This window comes from Crinia signifera, chromosome 5 (assembly GCF_055691185.1).
Source record: "Crinia signifera chromosome 5, ASM5569118v1, whole genome shotgun sequence".
In the NCBI taxonomy this organism is placed as follows: domain Eukaryota; kingdom Metazoa; phylum Chordata; class Amphibia; order Anura; family Myobatrachidae; genus Crinia; species Crinia signifera.
Window position 1 is genome coordinate 280,806,858 of NC_139221.1, and position 22,387 is coordinate 280,829,244.

At 42.8% G+C, this 22,387-nt stretch overlaps 1 protein-coding gene across 4 annotated transcripts in view; it reads left to right on the forward strand.

The window, feature by feature from the left end:
- The window catches only part of LOC146081123 (mitogen-activated protein kinase kinase kinase 3-like), a 155,783-nt gene that overhangs the window by 90,866 nt on the left and 42,530 nt on the right, over nt 1–22,387 (forward strand). For 2 of the 4 annotated variants that reach the window (XM_083189096.1, XM_083189094.1), the window contains exon 3: nt 5,808–5,905. In XM_083189096.1, the coding sequence (XP_083045222.1) occupies nt 5,808–5,905 (98 nt within the window). Of the gene's footprint in view, nt 1–5,806; nt 5,906–22,387 lie in introns of all 4 variants that reach the window. The other 2 variants (XM_083189097.1, XM_083189098.1) reach the window with 1 other exon arrangement.

Sequence of the window (22,387 nt, forward strand, 5' to 3'; positions counted from 1 at the left end):
CTGGTCTCCACATCCTCCATGCATTCGACCCAATCCATTTGATACATATACATCAGTCTAGGCATACATAGCGAAAATGATATGTCCTCTGGATGAATCCACCTAGAGAGTATGGTTTTCTTTGCTGCTGTCGCTATTCTAGCTAGCAGGAGTCTTGTGCCCTGTGCGAGTTTGGGGTTAAGTGAAGGAGGATAATAATTCCATAGCGCCCAGTTCATATTGATCTTGAACGTGATGTGTAGTGTATCAGTGATATATGCCTGTATCTTGTCCCAAAAGGTCTGTACTACCGTGCAGGACCAAAGGCAGTGTGTGATTTCTGCATTTGGTGAGGAACATTTAAAACAGTTTGAATTGTCTGCTATTCCAGTTATGTGTCTGAGCTTTGGAGTGAAATAAGCCCTGTGTAGGATTTTGTATTGCATTTCTGCATATGAAGCTGAAACCATTTGCTTGTTGAGTTTAACTGTGAGTCTGATTACATCCAGGGTGCTCAGGTCTGGCGATGTGTCTTGCCATTTGGAGAGGCCCGCGGTATTGGTGGTTAGGTCAATTTTCTTCCTGATAAACTCATGTATTACTGATGTCGAAATTGACCTTCCCTCACTTGTAATTATCAGGTTATTTAGGGTGTTAGTGAATTCGGCCTTCGGTAGGGTGGGTAGTAGTTTGGTGATATAACTTCTGACTTGGAAGTATGCAAATATTGGAATGTGGATGTTTGGGAATTTTTCTTTTAAGTTTGATAGTGTAAGAATGGTAGTATGGTCTGAGTTGAGGAAGTGATGTATCAGTTGAAGGCCCTGATTATGCCATCTCTCATATATCTGATCTGGGGTGCCCTCTTGAAAGTCTCTATTCCCTGTCAGGGTTGAGAACAGAGACCGTGTGGGGCATAGTTTGGATCGTTGTCTCCATGATCGCCAGGCTATGTACGGGGTATGCAGCAGAGGGTTAGATTTAATGTCCGTTTCTATAGTTCCCATTGGGGAGTGTAGGTGCGCCGCTAATGTGGAGTTCGGTAGAAATGCTTGGTCTATTACCCGATCTACATAGTGATTGGTTCCCTGTATCCAGTCCAGAGCGTACCTCATGTTTGATGCTAGTGCATAGTCCTGAATATTAGGGAGGTTAATACCTCCAAGAGATAGGGGTTGCTGTAGCTTGAATAGCGCAATTCTCGGGCGTTTGCCTGCCCATATAAATTTTGTGAGAGCTCTATTGATTTGCATGATATCGCGCTTATTCCATCACTTCTAAACAAAGACGAATTTGAAGCTCACCATGTTCTAGACCAGTGGTTCTCAAATTGTGGGTCCTGACCCCACAAGTGGGTTCCGACCTTCTCAGCATGGGATCGCGACTCCATGTTGCTGACCATCAGTCTGATGACTTTTCTAATCTCAGTCAGTGATTCAAAGAGTCTGAAAAATCTGTTCAATTGTCTGTTATTTTAGACTCCTATATTTCTTGTTGATTTGTAAAGTGTATAGTCCAGATGAGTGTCCTTGGGCTAAAACTACAGTCATCTGTGTCCCTCTAATATAAAACACCATTTTAAGCTTTTTTTTCTCTGGGAGTTCTGAGGGGTATGGGTCATGGGGTCAACAGTCAATAGGTTGAGCACTATTGGTCGACAGGCCAACACATGAAATGTAGACAAAATTAGTAGACATACCTTAGGTAGACATGGTGATAGGTCAACATGGTAACGGTTGACAATAAAAAAAAAAGTGAGTTTTTCATGGTTTTTGGTGCCTAGTTGAACTTACTCCATGAACCCAAGGCAGGAAATCATTGGCTTTCCCCACAACAATGAGAGCGATCATCGCTGTCCATACACGCTGGGCATAATCGCCCAGCGTGTATGGTCCTTAAGTGAAAGGGTGTCCGATGTGCAGTACTTCCATTCAGGATATCCAGAAATGACAAATGGATAGATACAGTGTGTATGTATGTATGTGTATATATATATATATCCAGAGGTAGGGATCACACCCTCCTCCAACCAAAGTCGACTGCCGGGGTGTCACCTCAGGAAATCCTGGACAAATCCAGTTCACCAGTATAGCCACAAAGAATGAGGACACTCACCGGTCTTCTTGAAAATAGACAATTTTTTCTTTATTTAGTCCATCTCACCAAAATAAAGTGCAAAGTGCAGGCCCACTGTCATGCACTTTGCACTTTATTTTGGTGAGATGGACTAAATAAAGAAAAAATTGTCTATTTTCAAGAAGACCGGTGAGTGTCCTCATTCTTTGTGGCTATATATATATATATAGTTTTATTTTATTTGTGCCATTATATGAACCATAATTTTTCACTGACATTAAAAGAAGATTTGCTAAAACCGAATTAGAAGGTTCATGCTTGTGAGTGTACAAGAAAATCCATAGAGACAAATGTGGCAAAAATCATTTCTCTACCATCCATATGGGATACTGGGGTCTCAATTAGATGGGGAATTGAGGGTCCTCCGCAGGATACAGGCACATAAAACTTTCTTCAATATGGGTGTATTGGCTCCTCCCCTTTACATCCCCACCCACAAGCCAGTTTAATAAAATTTGCCCTCAGGAGAGGATGCACATGCCTGGAGCTCCAGAGAGTTTTTTTCTTCAGTTTGCTGTACTTTATTATTTTGGGTTTGCTGTTTGGGCTATACAGCATTCCTGCTTTGTAGGAAGCCGGGGAAGGGTCAGTTGCAGGCCTCTTAAGGAACCGAACTGCTCCCTGCTGCAGGACCAATCTCTCTAGATCACTTGGAAATTAAGCATTTATCGCTGTGTTGTAGAGTTCATAGCACACTCCTTCGCGTCACTATCACTGGTAGTAGAAGAATTACGCAACTCCCAATTCTGCGAACAACATGTTAAAAGTGAAGGTTGCAGAAGAAGCTGCAACTATGGGATACGGTCGTATTGTCTACCCCATTTAGGTCGACAGTCATAAGGTCGACACCATTGGGTCAACAGGTGGCAAGGTCGACAGGTGTCTAGGTTGACATGGTTGAAGGTCGACATGGGACAATGTCGACATGGATTTAGGTCGACATGGGTTAACAACGTTAGGTCAACATGGGTTAGGTAGACAGGTCGGAAGGATGACATGGGTTTTTTTCTGTTTTTTTGAGCCGACATGTGCCGACAAGCGGTATTTCATGCACTACCATCCACTGGGGTGTGGTGGGAGAATAAAATAGTGTGCACGAAGCATCGCGAGCGAAGCGAGGGGCTGCTTTTGACTTCTAACTTTGTCCATGTTGACTGTGTTGACATTCGGGTAAAAAAAAAACAGTTAAAAAACATGTCGACCTGTCGACCTAAACCCATGTCGAGCTTGTCCCATTTCGACCTTCACCCATGTCGACCTAGAAACCTGTCGACCTTTCCACCTGTTGACTAACAGTGTCAACCTAATGACTGTCAACCTAAGTGGGGTCGACAATATGATCCACACCCGCAACTACTGCTTTAGCAGTTTGGCTGAGCAACAACAGTGTACAAACCCAAGCTGATGTTCCGGCAATAGCATTAAAAGATTGGTTTGTAGCTGTATTGCCATGAGTTTACCCAGGATTGTTAATAACTGGGAGAAGAATGTTGTTAGTACATATTAGTAACATATTTTAATGATTGATTTTGTTTTACACCAATTTGTATTTTTCATGGTAAGCCTAAAAGTCAACACATAGATATGTTCCTCCTATCTACTGTATATTTGTGGTGACATTTTATGTTGCAAACAAGTCTACAAAAAGCATTACACCTCTCAGACGAGTCCAGTTTATTCCACTTGCAGCATTCCTAGGCACAAGGACTTATTGAATGGTTTTTTTTTTTTATATCAGAAATTAGTTTATACCATATGTTTGTACAGGACTATATAATATTTTACTTATTGGTTTTTATTTTTTAAGAGTAGTACAATGTACAGCCCAATGTTATTGTTAGAGAATTATACACATCATTGACAATTCAATTCAGGCGTTAAGAGGTCGTTTCAATATAATGAGAGAAAAGACACAAAACTGCTAGAAAACATGAGAAGGTCAGAAATGCTTCAACCTCATTGTTCTCAGATTTTTTTCTTTGTTCTCTAATGGTGCAAAATATAACAATACTTTACATTGTATAAAATGTGCGCAAAAGATAAATAACAATGTTCCAAGGTAAAAAAAAAAATACAAACAAACATACAATATCAATGAATAATACATAAGGTTTAATGATTAGCATTACTGCCTTATAGCACTGATGTTGTGGGTTTGATTCTGACCACGGGCCAAAACTGTGCAGAGTTTGTATATTGTCTCTGTACTCGCATGGATTTCCTCCTGGTACTCTGGTTTCCATTCGCAATCCAAACATATACTGGCAGGTTAATTGTTTCCCAACGAATATGAACCCTTATGTCTATGTACATGGGCAGTGTAGGTGGCCCAAGTGGTTTCTTATCTGCCGTCAATTTCTGTTTCTATATACTATAATATCATGGAATATAATATAAATACATATACTAGGTGATTCATCGTGCCCTACGGGCGCTCTTCATACCGTCGTAAGGGGCTCCGCCCCCTTGACCTGTGAACGTCTTTATTGCGTGGAATATGGTTTGTGCGGGAGGGACATGTCTGGTATACTGTGCCCACTTAACCTGTAAATGCCTTTATTGTGTTAAATTGGTTTGTGCAGGTGGGGAAGTAGTGTTACCCCAACTCTTTTTCAGACTTTCCTCATCCTCCGATGTCCACGGCGGCCTTCAGGATCCTCTTCAGCGGCATCTCCAGTCTGCGGGGTGCATTAGCAAGTGGTGACGTCACCGGCGCGCCCACGTACTCACACAATGCAACCCTGGGACCGAAGATGTTGCTGAAGAGGATCCTGAAGGCCGCCTGGAGACACCGGGGACGGGATACTCAACCTGTGTATATAGATATGTGTATATAGATATAGATATATATATATATATCTAGAAATGGGTAGAAAGAAGGCGCTTCATGGTGTAATATTTCAAAGTATGAAATTTATTAAAGAAAGTTTTCCTGGATGTAGGCAAGATAAAACTCGTACCACATATAAAAACACTGTGGACTGGGTACCACAAGGCATGGGTTTAAAACCAATGGCATATGCTGCTCACACTGTACCAGGACCAGGGACTTGCTTGCATTCAAACACCGCAGAGCTGGATTGCTGGGAAGCGTGGAAATTCAAGGCAGGTCGGGGACACCGGTGACCAGGGCAGCTGGAGCGTCGTAAGCCACGCCCTGACGCGTTTCGTCACTGGAGGACTTCGTCCACAGTTGTGCTCATCATTTGATATACCCTAGCAGAATTTGTGATTTTATGGCCATTTGTCAGAGAATATGAATGATAACTCACAAACTTTTCTTTCACTCATGGTTAGTGGTTGGCCGTTGGGTGAAGCCATTTATTGTCAAACAACTGTGTTTACACTTTTTAAATCATAATGACAACAGAAACTACCCAAATGGCCCTGAGCAAAAGTTTACATACCCCAGTTCTTAATACCGTGTTTTGCCCCCTTTAACATCAATGACAGCTTGAAGTCTTTTGGTAGTTGTGGATGGGGCAATGAAAAATATTTAATTATACTTTTTCTGTAACATCCAAATGAGCACACAATTTGTAACGTGAGTTACCATGGAATGACCCTCCTGTCCGCAGTGATGCTACTTCAGTACTTGTATATATTCAGTAATATGTAATATTTTGATATTGTATAAATAAAGGTCAATACTGTTAATACCAAAGCTAAATCATTGTTGCAATCTGTTGCAGATGAAGAGGAAGCCCTCAATCTGATCATGAAGGACCTAGCTGCACTGGGGAGGTGCGGAGGATTACTGGACAGTAATCGCAACAAAAACAACAAGCAGGTGATTTAGCATCAGTTTATTTCTGTACATTGTATTGCTAGATGACTAGTCTTGTGTGTGTATATAACAATATCCCCCTACTGTATAGATCTTGCATAAAAAAAAAAAACAATCTGACATTTATGTTACACCCAAAGTATATGCTTGAGTGTAATTTACAGATGTTAAGACATGTCATTATTGGGGCAAGCCACCAATAATTATTTTCCCGATCTTTCTGTGATATAGGCAGAGGCAGGGGTTTGTCTTTGGTGACTGGAGCCAAGTTCATCTAGTAAACCTGCCAACACTAGTAAAACTAGTGTCACACATAAATGTTCCATCATATTTGAACTCACTTTTTGAATCATCTGGTACATTTCTTTTAGGAGATGGTAGATATCATTGGCAAATAAGGCCATTCATCTGATTTATTAGGTTATTTGGCAAATGGTTGGCAGCAGGGCCAGATTAAGGTGAAGTGCCTCGTCCCCCTCTATCAGGTAACTCCCCGGCCAGAGCAGTACTACCTGTGCACTATGCTGGCAGCTGTATAACAGCACTGGGACATTATGCAGGGAATGAGGAGACTGCTGCTGCTCAATGGCTTCCCTGGGCCCTCTTCAGCCCAGCATGCGCTGCTTTGCTGGAGAAGGAGCAGCTGCCATTAAGCAGAAGCAGTCTCCTTTCTCCCTGCCTGATTTGCCTCTAGATTACTATACCTTGGCAAGTGGCAGTGGAAAGGCAACAAGTGTTATGGATCTAGCCTTGGGGTAGTGCTGCCAAGAGGATGAGAGCTGGATGAGTGAAGGCTGCACACCCGTTTAAAGTGCCCATGGACCACTAAAACTTAATACGACCCTGGTCGGCAGGGACTATATGTTGTCTTACAAAACATTAGACTTGGTGGACCTGTCTTTTGGTTTCACATTACATCACCCTTATACCGATTGCCTCACCGGCACATTCCTGTCAGTAGGTCACACAGAAAGATATACTGAGGCTTTATATAAACATTACATAGAAGATAAATAGATTGACACCATTGTGTAGTAATATTGCAACACATCAAATTCCATAGCAGCACATAACCTACTTCTCTGCTTTAAAGCTTGCCATCAGCAAGGAGATTTAAGTGGTATTCAATACAGGGTCACGGCTGTCGGGCTGGGCCAACAGCCGTAACCCTGTCCCGTTCTCGGCAGGCTCGACAATGATTTGGCAGGCGGGATTCAATGCCCCGTCTGCCGAGTGCCGAGAAGGGGGCGTGGTCGCGAGAAGCGGACGGAAATCGTCGAGCTGCAGGCCGGGAGCTCGAGAATTCCCGGCCGTTCCTGGCAGAACATGCCCGACTGCTTGTAAAGTCGGGCACGTTCTGCCGAGATCCCTGTTCAATGCTGTCGGGGAAGACAGCATTGAATAGGGCCCCGCTGCTATTTCCCCCATTGAGAATAGTAGTGAGAGATTGAATATCCCCCATAGTAGGTAAAAATGCAGGACAAGAATGATTTTTTTGATGCACTTTGCCAAAGCATAAATGGGAACATATCCTCCCTGTAAGATCAGCAGGCTCTTCCAATGCTTTATTAATATCAGGGAACTTGCATCATAGTCAGCAAGCAACCTATGGCAGGAAGAGGAAACCTGCAAGTAACATGCTGCTCACATTTGGGGCTGGCATAGAGTGAATATAGTGACAATAGATTCCGACAGTCTGAAACTCTGTGGATAGACAATCCAGCGAACGTTTTCGACATTGCAGATTCAATTTTAAACAAAGTCGAATCTGCATGAGAGGAGTCATGTTGAATACTGATGGACGATATTTCCGTCTGTCGGAAATATCGGCCAACATTAACTACCCCCATATGTGTATAAGTAGGAATCTACTGCAGAAAATGACAATGACAGAAGTGTAACTGTTTTTCTGATCTTGGAATAGAGGTCATTGCATAATCCTATGAGGAAGTTCTCACTGCACAAACATGCCTGGAAGTTCCCATTGTTAATATTGAAATATTCTGTGAATATTTGAATTTAATCGCCCCAGTGCATTCTTTATGAACCCTTTCAGGTCAAACATCTAGTCAGGCTCAACAGCCCTAGTGCTAGTAGCAGATCCAATGGTGAGACACTTTGAAATAACAACATTAAAATCGTTGAACATTCAATGTAGACCATTTTTGAATAAAAAAAAAAGTTACAATTAATTTAAACATTTAAACCAGACTGTTTGAATTTCAGAAAAGGGAAATTTGGACTGCAAAGGGTTAACTCAGACATAGCACTTATTTTCTCTTATCCATGTATTTAAACATGTATATGGGGATCTAGAGACATTACATTGTATTATAATATGTTATAAATGGTGCTAAATGTCTGAATACCGTAATATATTTGTAGTACAGTATACATTCTACATTAGTGTTTTATACAGTTGCAATTAAATATATCTGTTCTGAAGCAGGCTGCTGTCATGTTAGCAAGGAGGTGCTTCAATAATAATAATATTAATAATATACAAACTGACTGTGGCTAGTGCCCTGATCACGCTGGGCGACGGAAGCAATGTGCTTAGAGATCTAGTTAAGCACAGGTCGCTCAGCACACAGGGCTGAGCAGCGATGTGTGCTGAGCGATCACCAGTGATGTGTGCTGAGCGATCTGTCATGGCCAGTGTTATCGAGAGAACACTGGCGATGACTAGATTTATACTGCATGCAGTATAAATCTAGTCCTTCCATATCGACGAGCGAGACCGCGCATCATGGTCGCCAGAGGCCATACACACGGTGCGATCCGTGCTTAATTTCTAAGCAATCTAGACAGAGCTCTTAGAAATGTGTCTGTAATCGCCCCGTATGGCTCATTACAGCGGAGCAGACTTGCTTTCCAGAAATGCACAGTGTTGGTTATTATTTCATAAACAGGGCAGGGCTGGTGATAACACAGCAACTTTATTTTAGAAATCAGATACCACCGTTGTTGTTGTTGTTGTTGTTATTATCATTTATTTATATGGTGCCACAAGGGTTTTGCAGTGAAAAACAAGTACAAACACATGGTAAATGAAGATAGTTGCATCAGCGGAGAGGACACTGATAATTAGATTAGGGTAGCAGAGACCTAGGGTTAGGTGCTGTTGTAAGGAAGAATATATATGTATATATATATATATATATATATATATATATATAATCCAGGGTGTATCCACACCTATTCAGGTGTAGAATATCCAGCACTCTCCAAAGTATGAGTCCCAAACAGGCTTGGTAAAATCCAAATAACTGAAGTTTATTCAATTTGCACACGGTGTCAGGTAGATAAGATCACAAGTGTTTTATAGAACATGCCCCGACGTTTCGATCCCACACAAGGGGATCTTTCTCAAGAGGCTTTAGGTTCAGTGTTACAGCAAATTCAGCGAAGAGTCAAGGGGAAAACCCTGGGTAACCGGAGAAACTGAAACATATTTATACAAGAGCAATGCCCGCCCCTCGCCCAATTACTCACCAATTGCACCCACCTGTCGGGCTCATGGGATCAGCTGCACATGCCGTCTGGGCCAGGAAGCCCTCCAGCTGCACGTGTCCCCCACGCCCAACAGCCAGGGAAGCAAGGTTCCGTTACCGCTAACCAAGCGGTCAGCCGCCAGCCAGAAGTGTCAGAATAAGCGGAGGACAGCAAATACATGCTGTCACACTTCCGCCAACCACACAATCCGCGGCCAGCCAACCACACCCGGAAATGCGGCCAGATATCTACTTCCCCGGACGGAGCACAATAAGTGACCTAATAACTGTTTGAACAAAAAAGAATAACAATACATAAACAAACACAATACAGTAAAATCCTCATATTAAAGACAAATAATGCCTTATAGAACTGGTGCGTGTGAATGCAATGGGTGGCTTACTAATGCATGCGACTCTGGAGCGGGTAATCCCCTCACTACCATGGATCACCTACATAGCAACCACCATAGCAACAGACGCACCATATCGCAGAACCTGTAAAATGTTAGGTTTAGACATACACAATATGCATATATCACAACAAATATGAGAATCATACAAAATACATGAAAAAAAAAAACATAATAACATAGAACATAGATGGACAGAGGTATAGTTACCAGAAGGGAAAACTAAATAGAGAACTGCAGGATCAAAAAAATTTTTTAATCAAGCAGTACAGGATGGTGATTGAAGTTATTTAACCCCCATGACTTTTTATGTAGTCTGAAAAAACCGTAGTCATATGTAAATGCCCTAACTTAGTTGAAATACAGTAGAGGTGGGATATACTAACGGAAAAGTACTAAATGTGTATATGGAGCGACCAAATGCAAAATAGAAAAGTAGGATACAAAACAATAGATAAGAAAATATAGACGATCCAAAGTCTCATTGAGACCATTTGGGGCCAGGGTCCCCAGCCGATAGATCCATCTACTCTCTCTTTGTAACAATGCCTTGTTGCGGTTGCCCCCCCTAAGGGATTTGGGTACTTGGTCTATGATGATGGAGCGTTTTGCAGTGACAAACAAGTACAAACACATGGTAAATGAAGATAGTTGCATCAGCGGAGAGGACACTGATAATTAGATTAGGGTAGCAGAGACCTAGGGTTAGGTGCTGTTGTAAGGAAGAAAATATATATATATATATATATATATATATATATTCTAATAGATATATTCTTATAGAGGAAAAAAGCACATGGGGCAAATTGTAATATGGTGTGAGAATCTAAAAGTTAGAGATTTTGGAATGAGCTTTCCCATTTTTTTTAAAGCGGCAATCATTTACACTGCAAAACCAGGTTGATTTCACCTTGTTAATGATTGCCACTTAAAAAAATAAAATAAAATTGTGAAGACTCCCCTGAAATCTCTCATTTTCTGATTCTCTCAGCCTATTACATGTGTCCCATGTGGAGAAAGGGCCCTACTTGTGAGCACTTATGTTCTAAAAGGGAGGTCATATAGGCACTGGCACTGTCCTGAAGATGTGAAAGGGGGGTGAATTCCAGCAGACTACAATGGATTGGGAATGTAATATTTTGATCAGAAACAGTTTTAGTGGAATGCCAAGTTACTGCTCAAAAATGTATTTTTCCTTTTATAGTTCATCTGAAAGTTTCAGTGTTTGGGATCAGTAGTGTTTTTGTTGTTGTTTGTTCTTTCCTTTTGCTCTAAAGTAACTTTTTGAATCTCAGCCATTTAATAAATACACCACAATTCACATATTCTGCACAAATAAGCAGTATGTAGCTGTAAGGTGAAGGCTTTTTGAAATCACACTGTAATGAAACAACACAGCTGGTAACCTTTCCACCAAGTAGGAAACACAGAGATGTCATCTTGTCTGGGAACACGCAGCAGAGGAAAGACCGTCATGTTATGATTAAGTGAAGAGTTTTCTGAACTTCAACCCAAAACAATAACACAGTGTTTGTAGGGGATTTGAGAAGAATTCCTGCAGTCTTAAAGGGAAGCACAAGGACAATCCACAAGCTTAGTAATGTTTAAGGGGCAGTTCGGTTAAATACAAGTTGCTTAGTATAGTTTTCCTCATGGAATATACACAGCGTAATTAATTGTCATCTGACAATAGGGCTGAGTTTGCTTTTTTTTTTTTTTTTTTTGCTTGTATCACCCATTTATTATGGTAACAAAAACATAAAAGAAATTAGTCATTAAGTTGCGATGCAGTCAGCATCCCAACAGTCAGGATGCCAGCGTTCAGTATACCAATACTGGCATCCTGTCTACCTTCAGAAGACCGACACCTGAACATCTGCCGGATTGCCGACAGCCAGCATTCCAATTGGCAATGCTCTGGCCGGGGCTCTCTGCACGCGTGGCTCCTCACAGAGAGCTCAAACAGCAGTGCTCTCTGCACCAGTACACAAATCACTTTGGGGCAGATGTATTAAGCCTGGTGAAGTGGGGATGAAGCAGTGATAAAGTGGAAGATGATAACGCATTAGCCAATTAACTCCTAGCTGTCATGTTTCATAAACAGCTGATTGGTTGGTGCATTAACCATTGGCGTCACGAAGGGGGTGCGGCCTGCACCAGGATGTCATCCATCAGTAGAGTGACACCAAACAGAGCAGCACTTACTTGTCTTAAGTACTTTGGGCCCCATGGAGCCTTAATCCAGCTCTGAAAGGTCTCATGCACGTCTTCATAGACATCGAGTACTAGCTGTTCTGCTATAATAATCTACTCCATTGTTAGATTTATGGCTTGTAGATATATATTTATATAATCACTCATTTTGCTTTATTATTTTGTTTCTTTTGGTGCTTCGTGCCTCGGCACTGCTGGCTTCTAGTAGTGACCTGTATTATTGTGAATATGGTTCAGTCCATGGTATGGCTACAAGAAGAAAACAGCAGGTGATAGATACACTACAATACTAGTTGGTGCTTCTACTGTACTCCGTGCACTGCTGAATGAGAGCTTTCACTATATATAGGTTTCCCTCCTGGCTCTAGAATGATAATGACTCAGGTGTTGGCTATGTGTGTCAGTAGTTGGACCCTGCAGAATAATTCCCTGCAATCTCTTAAGGATCTTAACCTTAAAATCTGTAAAGTATTTAAAATATCCCGGAGGTTACGAGCGGTTAATTGGAAGCAGGGATTGGACAGAGGCTGGCTGTGTGTCACTTGTTTGTGCGTGTTTCTGCCTGTAACCTGGCAACTGCAGCAGGAGGAGCTATGTTCTGCATCCAGTTAGTAAGCAGTCTGCTGTCATTGCTTCACGTGTCAGGGGACATGTCTTATTATGGGATATCACAAGTAAATCCAGATGTTAAGAATATGTAGAAAATAGGCTAGTTTCCTAGGAGATATATATGCTTTACACCTGCTTCTCTAGCAATATTATACCCATTGCTATGGAAAATGTGTGTTGCCCTAACCGAGTGTACAGGTGGGCAACATGACTCGCGCCAGGTGGTAATGATCTACAACTCTACTTGGCTGCTTGTGTCGAGGGTGACGAGGGGTAAAAGTCATTAATTTCTTAATAGGAGAATGCAACTTACTAACTGACAAGCATTTTTGTGTATTGGACAGAATTTTTAAGGATTTGGTTATTAACAAGGGGGAACTAATAGTTACATCTAGGGCGGTATTAAATCATGGGTCACGACTGTCGGGTCGACCCAACAGTCGTGACCCGGTCCTGTGCTCGGCCCGCTCGACTGCATCTCAGCAGGCGGGATTCAATGTCCCGCCTGCTGAGTGCCAAAAAGGGGGCGTGTCCACGAGAAACGGCCGTGAATCGTCAAGATCCGGCCGTGAGCTCGACAATCCACGGCCCTTCTTGGCAAAACGAGCCAGACTGCTTTTACTTTCAGGCTTGCTTTGCAGAGATGCCTGCTCAATGCTGTCGGGAAATACAGCATTGAATAGGCACCCGCCGCTATTTCCCCTGTCGGAAATAGCGGCAGGGGATTGAATACTCCCCTGAATATCCATTTCTTGCATCCTGCATGCAGCCACAGCTGTATAATAGTATAGGTATATAAAGTCCTGTAATAAAGCAATAGGGCATATACCTATTCTGCTATTCACTTTGATACAAGTAATACGCAATCTCGGACAGGCCCACAGGTGAAGAGGGGAAATCCCTCGTAGCTGCTACTGCCTGAGGGCCCCTTTTCCTTCTCTACGGGTCAGTTACAAGGTGGAGCAGGAGAATAGACGAACACCTCCTGCCAAAGTTGGTGGTTCTGACACACCTCTGCCCCTCTGTTATTAAAGGGCCCTGTTCTATGCATGTCATCAGTAATGGCTGGCCAAGTCCCTCAGTGGTAGCTGGCCATACCCCCTCCTGTGGCTGGTTCCCTATATATCCCAGTGCAACACTGGAAATAAGCACTGTGGAAAAGTGTATATATAATTACACTGCTTACTTGACAATTATTTATTGAGAAAAGGACCATAGCGGCTCTGAAACATTGATGACTGACATCGGCTGTACATGTCCTTCCAGCACAAACATTGACTTCATCAGGGGCAACAATAAAACCGATACAACTATTTGCCATCCAAAGTTAACATCCAATAAAGTGTATATACAACTCTCCAGACTTGGAGCATCCATATGAGCGATATATGGATCATCCACGGGTGCAATTATTTTCAAAGAATAAGGTGTAAGCTCAGCTGAGCTAAGAGTCAATAGATAATTACCACCGCCAATTAATAGTGAATGCACTGAGGATGTGTGCACAGCATGGATCCACAACAGGGAATCTATGTGTGTGTGTGTGTGTGTGTGATGGTGATCTTGAAAACGGTTATTAAAACCGAAACATCGATCTGACTATACGTGTTGCTGTTGTTATTTGCAAACCCAGAGAGTGCTGGGAATCCACCCTCTCTGCTATTATTGTCAGCCTGATTGACCTCTCCGTGCACCTGGGCACCTCAACCCCTGATATATATATATATATATATATATATATATATATATATATATACTGTATATAACTATAACATCCAGGAGGGCAGCACACTCGCAACTTGTAGCATACATTTAATTTTTAGGTGCCTTCACCACTGGTTGTTCAGGAGGAACACCAAATATAGAAGGAGCGGCACTCAGAAAGTAGACACGGTAAACAGCTTACTGCAACGTTTCGATGTTTATTCACATCGTCGTCAGGCAAATATGAAACATACAGACAAATCTCACCTTATATCCCCCCTCATGTGCACAAAAAAATCCCGCCTTCTGGGTCAGAGACCGGCATCTGGACGCACAACCGTGACGTAATCAGAGTCTGACTCGTTGCCTTACCACATTCGTTACCATACCACATTTAAAATCACATTAAAAAAGCAGCGATGAGGAACAACATGATAATATGGATGCAAGTAATACAATACAATACAAAGCATAATATTACATAGCAGTACGGCATCACAACAATCAAATAGAAAAAATAGTTTATAGAAAAATATTCGTGAACTGGTATCATAGATCTGGACAATACGGGACCACCATGTTATAAAAACAAACGTAACCCCAATTCTTTATTGAGGCCACATGGTGACAATGTTCCAAGATGGTAAATCCACAGTGTTTCACTCTTTAATAATTTTTCAGAATGATTGCCACCCCTCATAGAGGGCGGCACATGATCAATAATCATGTAGCGGAGTGTGGCCACATTTTGGAGACGATGGTTTTTTAAATAATTTGGATAACGGATACTTGGATAACGGATACTCAACCTGTATATATATTCAATAAAGAGTGTCATTGCAGGTTTATATGCCCACTTCCTCTTCTGTACTTCCTGCATTTAGAAATCATAATAGTTATCACTGCATGCTTCCTCTTGCATACAACTAGCTTATAGAAGGCCTAGGTGCAGGGCAGACAGACATATCTGGGGGAGGATGATTGGGACTTTCCACTACTTGAAGAGTGATCAGACAAATGCTGCCCAAAATAAAGCAAAATTAATTACTACTGCCCCCTTTAATAAAAAGTAATTGGCCAGTTCCTCCTCCTTCCTTGGAGGTCTGTCTCCTTCAGCTTCCTAATCATTTCACTAATAGGTTTGGCCTTTGTATAAGACATTTCAAAGGTTAGAGACTTGTAAGCCCTATTCTCCCCACCTGCATAACAGAGACTTCACCTCTGCCACTTGTTAGTCTACCTGGAGCTGCACATTGTCTTCAAATGAATTATAAAGAGTTAAAATCAATAGATAAAATAACTATGTGATGATATTTCAGTCTTCTTTATATTAAAGCAATACCAGAATATAGATCTTCCATTTTACTGATATAAACTGAAAATGAAGCCAAAGTTCCAAAATACATCGTCTAATTAACGGAGAAGAAAAAGTCCAGGTCGCTGTCTCATTAAGCTGCGATTTGTTCTCCGGGAGTATCTTATTTTACAGAATTATCCCCCTGTGTCTGGATTTTTCAAAATAAATTCTTTACATGCACTGCAGTGTGTCAGTGCTCACTTCATTGTGCGTAGAAAGTCCAACCTTTTCTTTCAGTCTAAGCCAGTCCACACACATTGCCTTCTCCCCATAGGTCCCAGTAGAAAAACATAATTGGCAAGCTAGAATAGGGTGTGATTTAATGCAGCTAGGGTGTGTTTCATGCAAGTATTCATCTGTAGTACCAGGTTCTTTTCCAGTACCAGGATGTTTCCAGTTTATGCTATGTACGTCCAGTAACATAGTGTTTCTTTCAAACACTGTAAAATGAGTTCATACCTAATTAATGTAACCATGTGTCAAAGTTTAGTTACTTATTATTATTATTATTACCGCTCAGTTTAAACGGAATGGGATCATTCGTCAGACTGCATTTAGGTCTACAGTCATTAGGTCGACCCCACTAGGTCGACTGGCAGGAAGGTCGACCTGACTTAAGGTCGACATGGGCCAAGGTCGACATGACTTAAGGTCGAATTTGCATAAAGGTCGACATGAGGAAGGTCGACTGCTCATAAGGTCGACATGGGTTTTTCCACTGTTTTTTTGATCCGAATGTCGACACAGTCGACATGGACACAGTTGGCAATGAGAATCGGACCCTCGCATCGCTCGCTTCGCTCGCAATGCTTCGGGCACGGTGCGCTGCGCTCGGCACACTATTTTATTCTCCCACCACGCCCTAGTGGATGGTAGGGCATGAAATACCGCCTGTCGGCACATGTCGGCTCAAAAAACAGTGAAAAACCCATGTCGACCTTATGACCAGTCGACCTTCCTCATGTCGACCTTTATGCAAATTCGACCTTAAGTCATGTCGACCTTGGTCCATGTCGACCTTAAGTCAGGTCAACCTTCCTGCCAGTCGACCTAGTGGGGTCGACCTAATGACTGTAGACCTGAGTTCATTCTAATAGATGACCGCATCCCGTTTAAACAGCGCTGTACAGATAATATATGCAATTCATTTTATTCCCTATCCCATTGTAGCTCCCAATATAATGGGCCTAATTCAGGCTTGATTGCAGGGCAAATTTGTTCTCAAAATGGGCAAAACCCTGTGCAGTTGGGGCAAATGTAGCATGCAAAGAGACTTATAGATACACTAGGGCAACTTCTCCCCTTGGAGAAGTCACCCGCGATCCCCTATTGAGGCGTTTGGGACCTTCTCGGGAGCCAGGATCGCAAGTACTTTTGCATGCGATATATCGCTTGCAATCCCAGCAAAGCCTGCTAGGCCCGGAAGCAATCCAACTGATTGCTTCTGCAGCCAGTGTGACCCGTAGGCACTGGTGCCATGCGCACATCATTGCGCATCAAATCGGACCTGCTGTCAATCATATATCTTTTGGACGGTTTTCATGCTCTTGATTGCTGCGATCACATGAAAAAAGCCCGGTACATGTTTCCTAGCACGGCGAGACCGATTTTATTTATATGCAATCGGGTAGCAAAAATCGGGCCCAGCGCATGCAACCAAATTGCATGCGATGTGATTGACCCGACCGACCCGATTTTTTACATTGGCCCTAATGTTAAATGCCCCCAGACCCCATTTTTCATTGTATGCCCCCCCATTGTTAACGCCACGCCACGATCAACGTGCACCCGAAGCGTGGCGAGCGGCGGTGGTACGCGTCCTCCGACCTTTTCATACCCCCACTATCCACGTCGGTATGGAGTTGATTCTATATAGTGTGGCGAGCCACCGAGCCCGAAGTGTGGCGAGCGGACGCGCATTACTTCAGACGTATTACGCGTCCCATCGCGGGGCTCGCCACGCTTCGGGCTCGCTGCGCTCGCCACACTATATAAAGTCAACTCCACGCCGACGTGGATAGTGGGGGTATGAAAAGGTCAGAGGACGCGTACCGCCACCCATCGCGGGCTCGCTGCGCTCGCCACGCTTCGGGTTGGCGTTCATCGTGGGGTGGCGTTAACAATGGGGGGGGGGGGCATTTGACATAGAAATTACCCATCAGGGTGGGTATACAATCAATAATTGGGTATGGTGGGCCATTTAACATTGGTTCCTATGTAAAATCGGGTCCATCGGATTTGTCGCATTGTATGCCATTATAATGGCATACAATGGACCCGATTTTACATAGGAATTTAACATTACATACAATGCTTACAATGTAAAATCGGGTCGGTCGCATCGCATGCCATAATAATGGCATGCGATGGACCCGATTTTACATTTGGCGGGAAACCTCGAAAAAAGCCCGAAAATCGGGTCCGTCAGGTCCCATCGCATACCTTAAGTGTTAGGAAACAAGTACCAAAAGCCCAAATTGCATGTGAATCGTCCATGTGTTTGGGGGGTAGTTAGATTTGGGTGGGGTGTGTTGAAACTGAAATCTAAATTGCAGTGTAAAATTAAAGCATCCAGTATTTACCCTGCACAGAAACAAAATAACTCTCCCAAATCTAACTCTCTCTGCACATGTTACATCTGCCCCACCTGCAGTGCACATGGTTTTGTCCATTTTGAGAACATCGACACCACCGGTCACCTGTATGTATCCCGCTTGCACATAGTCTAATTAACATGGAACCAGTATTCCTTAAATTGTATCTTATATTAATTCACTTGGACAATGAGTGGTTCAGTCTACAAGGATAGAAGTATTACAAGAGTTTGATCATAAGGAAGTGCTGCGGAATATGTGTGCGCTATATAAGAAAGTTATACAATAAATACAAGGTATACAATGAAATGTAAATGTAGCTTTAATTTGGATGATACAAACTGATAAACTCTAATGTCAGAGAGCGTGTGGTAACATTGCAATTCTACCAGGTTCTCCACCTGTAGCAGTGTGGCATCAGGCAATGTTACTAGTTTTAAGAAGTGTGAGTAGGTGATGGGTGTTGGGTCAGTTGAAACACAAATGATCAAAAAAGAAGTTGTCAGTACCCCCATAAGCGCACTCTAGAGCAGCCACATGAACAAAGCAAAGGAATGGTCACTCAACCTTTAACAACGCATGAATACAGAAAAAAAATCTTCACCTGTCACCCGCAGCGCTCGCAACCTAAAAGAAATATGGGTAAACCACTTAAAAGTTATTTTTTTTTTTCCAAACGGTTCATATGTTTTTGTGTCTTCTTTTCTCCTCTGTGTTCTGATATGGAAAATAAGATACCATATATAATGTAAAAGAAGATACCATATATAATGTAGTATGTTCGTATTAAAATAGGGAAGTACTTCTAGTGAGGTCCATAAAGTGATCCGAAGGGATTTTATGGAGGTGGCATACCGTACTCAAGTGGAGTAAAATCCTCATATAAAGGTATCTTTTTCCTGTAGGTAATAGCATACCAAACTCACGTGGTTATGATGCGCTCTTCTCACATAAAATATCTTTATCACCAGGGTACCCGTATCCACCAGAGGACACCCAATAGTGTGAAGGAATGGAGATTTATGGATTAAACAGAAACACCATACACCAGGGGTTCCCAATCTTTTTCTTATCACGGCACCCTAGAGTATCAGAATTTTTCCAAGGCACCCCTAGGCTTCCAAAAATATATATCAATTTAAGTAGATTTGTGTTTATATGTGCTTCTTAGGTTCAGTTGTGTGGTAAAGGGCAGGATTTGCTTCTGATTGTACACATTTTATGATTGGCAGCAACCAGCACTGGTTTTGTCCAGAAATAATTGGACAACCCGAGGCACCCCTGCAAGTGTCCCAAGGCACCCCAGGGAGCCTAGGCGCACAGTTTGGGAACCACTGCCATACACATATAGGTTTCTTTGTGGGTCACCAGACCTCGAAATTTTCAATATATGTAGGGCAATGTAGATACCAAAAAAGAAGTAATGATAGGTGCTTAAAAGGATTTTAATGAATAATAATAAAAAAAACTGCCATGACACGCAGACGACTGCCTGGTAGTCACTCCTCAAAGTCACAAATGCCAGAAGCGGAAGTTTACACCCCCATTATGATGGGCTCTTCCAGATAAGCGTATAGTGGAACGCATCACCTTATCATATTCATGTCGAACTTCCGCTTCTGGCATTTGCATAGTCTCCGAAGCGCTCACAGCTGGGGAGGGGCATGCAGGAGGCGTGCTGGGGTCGTTTGCATGCTAACGTGGGCGGCTTCCTGCCTTCCGAGGGTGAGCAGCTGACGTCACGGATGTCAGCTGCCTGTCCTGTTCTCGGAGCAGGGAGTGACTAGTGAGCGCTTCAGAAATCATTTGATGGTCAGCAGGCATCAAATGATTTTGGGCCAACACGCAAGGCTGCGAATGGATTTTTATGGAAAACACCTATTCGCAGGTCTGCTGGGACATTTGGCGGGGGTTGGGGGGTCGGGCATTCGGACGGGCGGCGGCTGTTGGCTCCCAAAGCAGAAAAATACAGCTACTTTGCGAGTCAACCAAAACCAGGGCCATAGTGAGGAAACACAGGTATCCCTGGTTCATGTGAGGCTCCTCATATACATTTTGATATTTTCCCTTCTCCCTCTGTGGCACCTCTATATCTAGCACTGCTGTAAGCCAGAATACTCTCTAACTATTTGTGTTTACATGCAAGTGGAAGAAATTTCTATGGTTGAGTTTATTTTGTTTGGATCTTGGCCACAGCAGATTGTCGTATTTGGAGGAGCGACAGGAGTGGGCGGAAGTTTTGGGACAGAGCGGAGAGCGAGAAAGAAAGAAAATATGGCTTTGTTTTTTTGGCATAGTTGCATACACAAACAGAGAGACATGTTCCATCACTGCTCACCCTTCACTTGCTGAAAAGAAAGAACGCTACAAGTAGGATTACATGGGAATTTTTGCACAATAAGCAAACTAGTCCTATGTACTGTACCTAGTCTAACCTATGTACATGCCTATTTCTCCATGTATTTACCTTCATTGATTATAGTTGAAAATAATACATTTACTTTAGCGACCTAAAGAAGATTCATCATTTAATATAGACAGTGATAGATCCATATAATTTACTGTTCATATCATTGTGAGAGACTGCAGGATATGAGAGGTATCTAGTTACCCCCCCAGAATACACATATTGGGGGTCGATCCTATTAACCCCGAAGGGTGCGAGTTGCCGTTCGGGTGCGGTTTTCACTCTGAAAACAGCACCTGAATTAGCCCGGACTCGCACCCTTCTTAGGGTTAAATTCGCTGAAAATTGCTCGCACCCCTATGGAGGTGCCAACACTTTTCAGCGAATTTGGCCCGCCGTATAGTGCGCCCGGTGTCATGATGATTCGCAACTCGCAAATCATCCGCGACCTTCGGGGTTAATAGGATCAACCCCCTTGAGTGAAAAACGTCCATCTTTCACTATTTTTCCAGATGTTTTGCCAATGGTTTTTTTTTTTCCGGCTATCTTATTGGATCACCCAGTCAGAGACACATGTTCTCCCGAAAAGCCATAGGTTCAGTGAAAGCTGTGTGTTTTTCCCAGGGCTGCTTTTAGGGTTTTGGATTTTGCTTACCTGATGTAGGGGAACTAATCCTCAATAAACTTATCAGGAATATAGGCAAGGCTATTACCTGCAGTAATCTATCGCAGGTAATAGGATATCAGCCTATGGGTATTTTATCCTTTTCGGCTACCCATCCGGACAACCCTATTCAATGTGTCCGTTATCGGCCACCTTTGTTTAAAGTTGAATCTACTGTACATCCGCGGTAACCACGTGCGTCAGTGAGTTATTTGCCGATCTACGTGCTTTCCGACTATGAGCTCTGAGCTTGAATCGGTTGAATGTTAATATAATTTGACCGATAATTGTTGGAAAGTGCTGATATTTCCGACTGTCGGAAATATCGTCACAGATTGAATAACCCCCTATGTAGAATATTACTCATTATTTCTTACTGTATTTAAATGTATCTCTCCTTGTGCTGATAAATGTGTATGCTTGTGTAGGCAGAGCACGTATCTTCTGTTTCTATGTTTCTTTGTATATAACCTACTTGTGGGCCTGATTCATGTTTGTATGCAATTGCACAGCTTCAAGGAAGAAATGCATCAGTGAGGACAGTATTGCACACAGAGGCTGCATGCAGCCCTCCCCCGTCCCTGTCCGGAAAGGATTAGGAGGTCGAACTGGCTTGTTGCAGAGTGCTCTCGTGAAGGCAGTGGACCTGATTCAGACCTGTTGGCTACGCTGCGTATGTCCACAGCCTAGCGAACAGGTAAATGCCGGCCGGCTGAATGTCCCGTCGCTAGCATGTAAGGGGATGTATGTGGCTGAACGGGAGAGAAATCATTCGTTAGTCAAATGATTTCTCTCCCCTTAGGTAATAAGTCAGTCTAACCTGACTTTTTTTCCATTTGCAGATCACTAAAAAGTGGGCGGTTGCTGATGTCATTTCAGCTGACCACCCGACGCAGGCATCAACACGCCTGTGCTCCCAGGGGAACGGCCATAAAACGCTGGGGGCTCCCCTGCTGCCGCCTCCGCCCACCCTCGGACCTCCACACGGCTGCGAATGGATGATTTGCATAATCATCCATTTGCAGCCTT